Here is an 11015-nt window from a genome sequence, read left to right as displayed (position 1 = left end):
ATCCTGTTGCTTATTGTACTTGACAAACAGAAATGAGGAAAATGAAGAATTGACGATCTGGGGTCATTTTCTTGAAACTTGCTCATAATTCCCATTTCTGCTTATTAGAATAAAGAAAAGATTTTCTGTAACAAATTAAGAATATGCATAACCTGTTATGACATAGTCATAAGCATATAATAATATGGTCTAGAATTACAGTACTCTCTCGAAGTACATCATATTCAAAATTCACTGGATATGTCTTAGAGACATCTGTTGTAATTACAGGAACACGGTTTCTAATTCATTTAATTCCCTTTCCTACCTAAACTGTACATATAAGTGAATTTTAAGAGACTGTATAAATAAATTTTTAATTACAAAATGATGTTATACAATACATTATTAATAATAACCAACAATGCATAATGTTTATGTATGAGTCCATTAGAAAGACAAGCTAATGTATGTCAATTCTAAAAGAATGCACTAATTTGTCCTGAATTTGTGAATGAAGTTGAATCCATGATGCAAGCCAATGAGTGCAATAACACAGAATGGTTCTGCATGCTATTTTGCAGTCAAGAAACATCTTGTACCTATGGCATTTAAGAAGTATTTAAGATTTGTTCATCACATGTGATCAAGATCTGATTTTTCAGTGAGCCATGCGGTGGGGAAATTTGGAACAAGACCATTGGGTTGACAATACTAGCTTTTTCCCAGACAGGTGCAGAATAAAATGGTCTAGAGCATCCAAGAAATGTGTACAGTTCCTTACATTTCAGCACAGGAAAATCACAGGCTCATTGTCATGAAGTTTCCCCTGAGGGCCAAAAGGTCTGCCTGAACAGGGTTCCTTTGTTGCACTAACGATAACAAATTTCTGAAATCTCCATGGCCAACTCCAGACACTCACTGGTCTCGTGACAAGATTCAAAAAGGCTGCAGTCAATGTCACAGTTGCAGTTGCAGTCATTCCGGGAGTGGCTTTCATCTGAGGTGTGATGGTACCTGTGGGAGGGGCAGCAAACATTGATACACACCGTTTCACACGTGTCCGGGAGCATCAGGAGACAATCCAGAAACTGGCAGAACAGACAGGTGAGGATAAGGGAGGCGCAGTCCTCTGGTGAAAGAAAGAAGAACAATTATATGTGGCTCATCTGGGGACGCAGATGCAGGGCAAGCATGTGCAGTGGTGTGCTTGATAACTTTATAGCCGACTCTTAATTATTTACCCGTATTGGGGGTGATGAACACCGTTCTTTTCTCAACTGCTCCCACCCCTGTCCAGTACTCACTCTACTTAAGTAATTGCTTTATTAACTTCCTGAGCATTTCCTATTGATTCCACATAATCTGGTTATTTAAAGTGCTGTCCCTGTTCTAAACTCCTATATTTACATTATGTATAGAGGTGCTGGGAAGCTGCCCAATTAGCTACCTCTCTTGAAACCTTGCAGTGGTCTGAAAAACAGCAAGTCCTCCTCAAGTGCTGGGAGCTTTCAGGAGCAATTAGATTTGGGGACAAGGAGAGACCATCCACATTTCTGGCTTCTCGTCACAAGGCTTTTTTATTTGTTTGATGTGGATTCCAGTAAATCTGCCACACCCATATTCAGTGCGAGTGAAAAGCACATTTCAAAACCTAACATAAATTACTTTTTAAATAATCGTAGTTGTTTGTGGTAGTATATTATTTTTAAGCCCTGTCTCATTTTTCCTCCAGTTATGTAAAGCCTTGATTTTATATAGTTAAATGAAATACATCATCATATACACCTAAAATGGTATAAATCTTATCAATCCTGTGTAAAAAAAACTGTTTTAGAAATTTGCTATGCAGACTTGTGAAAATATGAAAAGTATCTCGAAGGCATCGAAGGTAATTGGTAATTCTAGCCAAGCAGCTGTGATGGGTTATGGATTATTTTTTGTTTGTTTGTTTCTATAAAGGGAATTAGTTAGATGCAGCAGTTCTTTTGTTAAAACTATAACTTCTTTCCTTTTCTTTCTTCATCCTCCCTCCCTCCCTCCCTCCCTCCCTCCCTCCTCCTATTTTTTTTTTTTTTTTTAGTTAAGAAAGTCTCAAAAACATGTAAGGGTTTTTAAAAAGGGTAGGTAAGTGTTCATGTGATATATCATCTAATTAATTAAAATCAGTATACTGAAGACTGCTGATGGTTGAAAGTAACATTTTAGTGTGAATTGGGGAAAATTCCCCTCTCCTAATGGGCTTATCAATCAATTAACATTATTAGACTTTTATAATCTATTTTTCCTCCATTAAGAATGTTAGTAATCTTTGGTTTTCAGACTTCAGTTGACTGACTACACAAGCCTGCAAATTCTGCTTTCTGCGTCATCTGCCAGTGCTGTCTAAGTGTTTTTAGGTCCCCATCCATTGACTTAAGAATGTCTTCTGGAAAACTTTTTTCTGTTATTCGTAACAGAACTGCTGTTCTGTTGTACAACACTGCTTAGTGTTTAAGAGAAGGGAGAATATGGAAATTCTCTGAAAGGGAACAAATATTTTAAATAAAGTCATTCCAATTTATTAAAATATATATATATATATATATATATATATATATATATATATATATATATATATAAAGGTCTAAAATGAGTTCTGCATACAGGTAAACAAAAATCTCCCATCATCCCTCAGTCCCTCCTGCCCTCTCCCCAGCCTCTCACCCTCTGATTCTTTCTTCCCAGTAAGACAGAGTGGTAAAGAACCATGCCATAACTTTTATGACCACTTTAATTGCTATATATTGTTGCAGGTGCTGTGGCCATTACTCAGTATTTATAGTTTAGGTGGCCTATTTCATAATACGTCTATGGTGTGTGTACTCATCTCTGTGCCAGACAGGGTGTATTTTTATTCCCTCAGAGCCAGCTTCTAGCATGTGGCCAACTCACCCATAGCTCATAAGTCACTACAAATCACCCAAATAATTCAGAAGTGAGTGAGTGCCGTTCATAGACTATTCTCAGCATGCATTTCTGAAGAGGGCATGTTGGTGGTCAAAGATCTTGGGCATAAAGCCTCATCACTTTTTTTAATGCCAAGACTGCTCTTCTAGCAGCCCCTGGCAAAGAAGAGGCTCTCAGGAGAAAATATTCTAAGCAAATGCTCCCTGATCTCTTAGAATGGAGAATCAGAGACTTACTCAGGTCTGTGACCATATAAAAATAATTTACCCACCAGATCCTGTCATTTGTAAGTATTACAAGACTGAAAGTTTGGCTTAGAAATAAGTCAGGTTGGGTGCAGGGTGTCCTCTGGGGATGGGAGCTGGTATTTCCTATCAGAGTGTGAAAACCTGTTTGTGAAATGGCTTTGTAATTTCCTGTGGGTATACAAATGTTTGGTTTCAATCGTCTTGCCAACATCTCCTCAAGTTGTCAGACCCTGGAGGTCTCTGCTTCTGATGTACCATAGATTTTATGTATGATATTATATATGTATATTGTACTATATGTATATTGACCTAATCCTTTGGTCAAGCTGGCATTTGTTTCCTTCCTTATCTCTATCTTGCACTTGAGAATAGAGCCCATTATTCTTTTTCTGTTTATAAGTCAGTCCTTTTTATTTGGTTATAAAAGGCAGAGCCTCTAGCCCAGAAAAACACGGCAACATTAATGAATTGAAAACAGATTTTTTCTCCCCACTTTCAAGTGTGTTCCACACAGTTCCTAAAAGATGTATTAAATAATTCTGCATGATCAGGGGAAACTGTTTTGCATATGGTCCATTTTTGTTTGCAAAAAAAGTAACGTAAGCAGTTCAGGGGAAAATTCTCAACTTTGAAAAAAGAATTGGACTTTCCATTCTCCTGATTGGGTATATTTTCCTTTGCCTGCAGTATTCCTTAGAACTTTAATGTTGCATAAACTTGATGTTCCATAGCCTCTCATTAGCATTCCTTTTGGCCCATCTAAAACATCATGACATCGTGCCCAGCATCCATCCAGCTACCTGCATCTCATCTCTTCTGCACTGTGTTCAGAACATCTCTCACTTAGCAAGGCCACATTGCATCATGGAGCTCCCTCTTTCCCACATTCCACAAACCTGTCTCTTCCCTAATTTTATCTTGTGAATGGCTCCTGAACGCACATATGAATTGCCTCAAAGCTACACCTCATTCCTGTCATTTTTCTTTTCCTCATCATACCCTCTCCAACCAATTCTCTCCTGAGTTTCGCTGATTGCCTTGCAGAGTCCTATTTGAAATTTGTCAGCCTCTGTCAACTGTCTTAGCTGTAGCCACTATCAGGTCCATGGAAACAGCCTCCGGTCCAGGACACTGCTTCCACATGTGCCCACCTCCAATTCATTAGCCCCTGTGATATTTAAAATCATAAATTAGAACATCTCACTCTCCCTTTAGAATCAGGTCCTAAATCCTTACCTCAGGCTACAAAGCTCTCTGCTTTGAATCTTCTCTTTGGTTTTATCTTTTTCCAAATGCCCTTCTATCTGTGGCTTCTGCTAGTACCACTTACTTCTGTTTTGTCTACTAATAGTTACTAGTGGCTGAGAAGCTAATGTCCGTACTGATGATTTACTGGTGACTAGGAGGGACCAAAAGAAGAGGTGGCAGAGCTTTCCGATTATTGCTGATTTCCTCACTTGGCTTTCAGCTCTCTTTATACCTCTGCAACACATTCCGTACGTATTCAATTCCTTTTATTGAACTACGTGACATCACGGCATAGGCTCTGCATGTTGCTGTCAGGATACCCATCTCATTTCTCACTTCTTCCTTCCTTAAACCTGAGTTAAAGGAGATCTGAGACCTTCAAGCCATTCAGCCGAATGTGGTATTTGCCTTTGAGCAAGAAGCCATGACAAAAACCCTCTTAGGGTGCTTTTATTTCCTCTTTACTTTCAGCCCTAGGGTGCATGGAGGATGTGAAGACTGTGAAGTGCTAAGTGATACTCTTACGATCCTGAAGGACTACTGCAGCCTCTGGACCATTCCAAATGTAATTAGAATATTGGCTGTTTAAGGGGGAGAATCTGTTTCTGTTTTGTATATACATTCATTTGTATTACTTTTAGGTTCCACATATAAAGTTTGTCTTTCTCTGCCTGACTTACTTCACTAAGCATAATATTCTGTAGTTCCGTCTAAGTTGTTGCAATGCCAGTATTTCATTCTTTTTTATGATTGAGTAAGGAAATGGCAACCCACTCCAGTGTTCTTGCCTGGAGAATCTCAGGGATGGGGGAGCCTGGTGGGCTGCCATCTATGGGGTCACTCAGAGTCGGACACGACTGAAGTGACGTAGCAGCAGCAGCAGCAGTATTCCATTGTATAGGTACACCATATCTTAATGTGGTTGCTAAAGGGGAGATAGAAAGGGGGGCAAATTAGGGGTATGGGCGTCACAGATTCAAACTACAGTATATAAAATAGGTAAACAACAAGGATATACTGTGCAGCACAGGAAGTTACACCTGTTATTTTGTAATAACCTATAGTAGTACTGTTGCCTGGAAAATCCCATGGACAGAGGAGCCTGGTAGGCTGCAACTCATGGGGTCGCTAAGAGTCGGATACGACTGAGCGACTTCACTTTCACTTTTCACTTTCATGCATCGGAGAAGAAAATGGCAACCCACTCCAGTGTTCTTGCCTGGAGAATCCCAGGGACGGGGGAGCCCGTGGGCTGCCGTCTGTGGGGTTGCACAGAGTTGGACACGACTGAAGTGACTTAGCAGCAGCAGCAGCAGAGTATAATCTGCAAAACACTGAATCACTATGCTATATACTTGAAGCTAACACAGTACTGGAAATCAAGCATACTTCAAATTTAAAGAGGCAGGGATGTTGTTAAGATTCTGCACTTCCAGTGCAGGGGGCACAGGTTTGATCCCTGGTCAGGGAACTTAAGATCCCACATGCTGTACCACACGGGCAAACAATAAATATGGGGGAAAAAGAGAGGCAGAATCTGCCTCATTAGAAAAGATCATATTTAGTTATAATGGAGAAGGCAACAGTGTGAAGGAATTTCCACCAGTGTGCCTGAGGTCAGTCCCTCATTCACGGCCCTGTCATCTCTGAGTTTGCCCTTCTAGCTGTCGTTGTTCTTGCCACCACCATGTCTGGAATCAGGAGGAAGGCGGAACCAGAGGTGGCTATAGCTGCCTTCTGTGGTCCCTGCCACACTTCTCAACTCCAGAAGCATACCTCCTGCATCCTTGGGAATCATTTTCCAAAGTGGCAAGAACATGAATTTAAAAAATACAGATTAAAAAAAAATCCCATCCTCTTCTCCCAAAACAAAATTAAAAACAAAAACAAAGCAAAAGATGAGATGAACCTCCTCCAAACGCCGTATTCTGGTATATTATGGTTAATGGTCACTGAGAGTACTTGGCATTAATAACAAGATTCATGACATGGTGGCTCCAACTGGTTACTGGAAGTTTTTGGTTCAAAAGTATAAAAATTGGTTCCCACTCCCCCAACATTAAGTTCTTCAAAAAAGTCTGTAATGCAGAATGGAAATAGATAAAGTGTGACTGCCTTTCTCTAGCTGGGGTATCATCCCTGATTTTATCAATTTTAATAGCTACTTAAATATGTCAAGATCTGTTTAAGTTCAGACAAGCACAACTAACATTGAAGTTAGTTCTTTAGAACTAGAATGACTAGATTTGGGTGATACTTAGTAAATTTGTGCTTATGTTTTTTTCTGAGCAAATGAACTGAAATAATTATAAAATTGAAACATTTTATAAGGTGACACTATTGCATTTAATTGTATGAAATTTACAGTGTAGAAAACGTAATCATTTTATTCAGTAGTCCATGGTGTAATTAAGACTATTCTTTTGAGGTGTCTTATATTTATGATTTTCCTCTTCCACTTGGATGAGACACCTCAGATTCAAAATTATACATCCATTAGGTATATTCTCAGATTCTTTTTAAGGAGCCTGTTTTCTCATAGCATGTATATCCTGGTTTTATCATCCACTGGGATGCTTTTACAGTTAGAACATAGAAGCAGAAGCACAGATAGTGCTCTGGACTTCTCCCCTTTTCTTCAGGAATGGGACCACGCAGGATGAGCCATGATTTAATAATAATGTCGCAGCACATAGTGTGTGATGTGCAGTAAAAATCCTTCTTAAATTCCCATCAGAGCACACACCATGAACTGTGCTAATGGATGTAGCGCATTTTACAAAATCTGCATGTGTGAGGCTTCTCCATCCTTGTTTTAAGTGGGGGCAATGTATATAAATAATAGATATTAGCAATTAAGCATCCATTCCTATGCACTCATTTATATATTTGAAAATAAATTAACCACAAACTACATGAAAGTGGATGCAATCTTCTCTTTTCCCTTCTGTTTCCCCTGCTGTTCCTGAAAGATATTTCTGTATTTATCTCAGTATGAACAATGACCCCAGCTCTCAATTTCTGCATCCTTAAATTAATTACTATCAAAATTTCCTAAAATGAAGTGAATCTGATTTAACTGTTTTAGTTCCTTGATGTTTGCTGTCTAGGGTAATAAGGGTTTCTTCACACTGTTTGTGGGCCCTTGTCTGGATGTTTTACTGTCTTTTAACCAGATACCAAAAGTGCTTACCTTGGTAGGAAGGTGTGTTTTTTTTTTTTTTTTTTTTATACCTAGGGAAATGAAGAGTAAACTATTTGCTAGGCTGTTAGCTTAATATTGGAATTTCCTGGACCACAGTAGTCTTGGTCCAGGCCTTAACGAGACAGTCTAATTCAGCAGTCTTCATGAATCTCCTTTGCTCTTTTGCAGAGTGAATAGTTTTTTTCTACGTGCAGCATCAGAGTAGGGTTGCCATTTTAATAGAATAGTCATTTGGATCTTCCCTGAGAATACAAGGGTTCATTTCAGGCAACATGCTGACTGCATTGGCCTTCTCATTCTGCCAAGATACCTGATAAGATAGGTCAGAGTGGTTCTGTTGTACGTGTGTGTGTGGATACATATAACGGGAATTCCTGATTCTGGAATCATTACAAGAGCTGTGTAACCCTGACACGATTTCACAAAATTCTTTACTGTCAAAATGCTGAGAACGTTGTTGTATTGCCTGTTTTCTGGATTAGCATCAAGCTCTAACAAAACAAGAAATATGGACATCATCTTGACTCAAGGTCATAATCTGGCAGTCTACAGGCCAAAGATAGCCAAAATCCATGTCTTGTTGTGAGTATCTGGGGCTCCATAAAGGAAGCTGGCAACATCATAAGTGTTGCCAACACTTACAAATCGAGAGGTTGCATGTAACATTCTAGGTCTGGCAACTCTGAACCTCTTTTTCCTTCTGGCAACAATTAGTTGGAGCTGAGTAGAGGTAGTGCTCTTTACGTTGCCATAATACTCGCCAATGCCTATTGTTTACCTCCATGCTTCATTATTCGCATTATCACCTGGCAACTACAGGCGATCCTGTCTGTAGCCTCTGGTCAAAAGCATCCATGACAACATTTTCACACGATCATATATAACATGTATTAGAAATCTTTTCCTTACTTTTTAAAACCGTAATCATAATAAAAGCAAAAATTAGACACCTATCATGTAATAGACTTTGTCCTGGATGTTTGACCCATGCTATGTCATTTGATCTTCAAAACACTGTATGGTGCATTACTAGCACCATTAAACAACTGGAAGTTTGAGATTCATAGGTGGTAAAACTTTATCCAGTTTTATACAGTGAATAAATTTGAGTCAGGAATTAAACTGATGTGATTTCAAAGTTCCTATTATACAGAGTTCATTTCATTTTTTGTCTTATTTTGAAAGGCAAATATGAATTTAAATATAGACCAGAAACTATACCCTGTTATGTTTTCCTTTGAGAAACTTTGAGTTTTCCTTAAATGCAAATATCAATATGGAATATTATAAAGCTTTTGAGTGATTTGCATCTTCTGTAAAGGTCACTGCAAAGTTAGCCTGACTAAAATTCCATATGTCTTAGTCTGAAGTCCATTACTTTGAACTTGACTATGCTGATCATTTAACATCAGCTCAGTTTGAAATTGGTTTTGCAAATGAAACATGCCTCTTATGTCATACATCGAGATGGTTTGGTATAGCTTTGCACTGATTCAAATGCCTAGGAGGCAGTTTTACCAGAGGAACCTACCTTTTCCCAGGCTGCTGATGTCAGCATCCTTATAGTTAAAGAAGTCTATTTTTACACTTTCAACTTTTTGATACTATTCCACTCTGCCTTCTTCTCCTCTCAGTCTAGACTCAAAGGTTGAATAGTTCCAGATCCAAGAAGAGAAAAAAATTGGCCATTTAAAAAATTTACTTCATAGCTCCATAGCCAGGATGATTATACCTCAGTCGAGCTATTTAAAACCGGTTGCCTCAGACTCCCACCTTGGAGAGCAAACAACCTGCCAAGCACCTCGTAATTGCAAGGTGACCTTGACATGTGTCATTCACCAGAGTTTTCAAATCAAAGTCTTCCTGTTTAATATTCATAGACTTTTTTTTTCCCCTAACAGCATATGTGATGATTTTCCAGGGGCTGGGGGTTGGGGAGCTTTATTTAGAGATGGGTTGATTGTGAGAAACATACCATCAGTGTCTCTCGGATGAACTGAAGTATCAGTTTGGAGGTAGGAAAATTTCGTTTGGCTTTCTTCAAGGGAGGACAGTGATATGCTGGATTCTGACAGTTTTTTCTCACTGGGGGTTTCCTTGGCTGGTCCATCTGTGATATTGAATTCGGATACTGAATTTATAACGATAGCATTAATGGCTTTCTGGTCTGCCTGCTTTTCATTTGTGAGTTGCACATCTAGATGAAAAAAGAAAACACACATACAGACACCCGCTGTAGTCGACATGACCTAGGGATCCAAAAATGGATGTTTGCAGACAGATTCCCATTCTAGACTTTTACAAGATTAAAATATTATTTGAAAGTATGCAACATTATTGAATAGGATTATTTTGAATGAAAATATATGTAAGAATAAACGTGCAATAATTATAAAATTTAAAACACATGGCAATTTTCACATTTCATGGTAATTTGTAACAGTGATTTCCACGGTGGTCTTTGTAGTAATGGGTGGGAGAAGCAAGGCGTTCACTCACTAGAATTAACAAAAATCTCATAAAATGTTGCCCACTTATTGTCATAATGTGTTGTGGATCTCAGAAGTAGTATTGGGTTAGCCAAAAAGTTGATTTGGGTTTTTCTCTAACATCTCATGGAGAAACCTGAACGAACCTTTTGGCCAACAGGAGGATTTTTAAATGCTGGACAGTACTGTTTAATATTGTGTATGATCTCAATCAAGTTGTTGCATTCCTTTGCCTTTACAGACCTTAGTTTCCTTCCCTGAATAAGAAAAGGGGTCACACATAACCAGCCTATAAGCTCATTTCTGTGTCAGCCCTTGAAGACTCTTTGGTTGCCAGTCTTTTCTCTGCTTTGCCATTTGTTAGGTCCTTATAAAGGTGATAGTCATCTTTGTGGCTTTGAGAGTGTGCTTCTCGGAGAACAGGCTTTTATTTCCATATAACAACCTGGCAGGCAGGGAACGTCTAGCAAGCTCTTTGACTGAGATTCTGGTTTGGAGAGGCACAGGGAAGGCTGAGAAGCCTGAGAAGACCTAGGTGCTCTGTGTGTTTCACAACTCCCATGTTTGTTGACTGATTCCCACATAATGACTGAGGCTGTCAGCACTGGGCTGGGCCCTCAGAATTCAGTGCTGCCTAACTGGGGCTTCCCTGGTGGTTCAGACAGTAAAGAATCTGCCTGCAATGCAGGAGACCCAGGGTCAATCCCTGGATCAGAAAGATCCCCTGGAGAAGGGAATAGCAATCCACTCCAGTATTCTTGCTTGGAGAATCCCATAGACAGAGAAGCCTGGTGGGCTACAGTCCATGGGGTTGCAGAGAGTCAGACATGACCGAGTGACTAACGCAACAACAACAGAGGTCTGGTCACTGGCTTTTAGAAATGTCGAACACATTAG

General features: G+C 39.2%; 1 protein-coding gene across 2 annotated transcripts in view; it reads right to left on the bottom strand.

The window, feature by feature from the left end:
* Window positions 1-851: 851 nt before the first annotated feature.
* Window positions 852-11015, bottom strand: part of MDFIC2 (MyoD family inhibitor domain containing 2) — a 108015-nt gene continuing 97851 nt past the window's right edge. For both annotated transcript variants that reach the window (XM_069561657.1, XM_069561658.1), the window contains 2 exons: window positions 9605-9826; window positions 852-1111 (listed from right to left, as the gene is read on the bottom strand). In XM_069561657.1, coding sequence (XP_069417758.1) covers window positions 852-1111; window positions 9605-9826 — 482 coding nt within the window. The remainder of the gene's footprint in view (window positions 1112-9604; window positions 9827-11015) is intronic.

Source organism: Ovis canadensis, chromosome 19 (genome assembly GCF_042477335.2).
Source record: "Ovis canadensis isolate MfBH-ARS-UI-01 breed Bighorn chromosome 19, ARS-UI_OviCan_v2, whole genome shotgun sequence".
Taxonomy (NCBI): Eukaryota; Metazoa; Chordata; class Mammalia; order Artiodactyla; family Bovidae; genus Ovis; species Ovis canadensis.
This window is presented reverse-complemented; position numbering and strand designations above follow the sequence as displayed.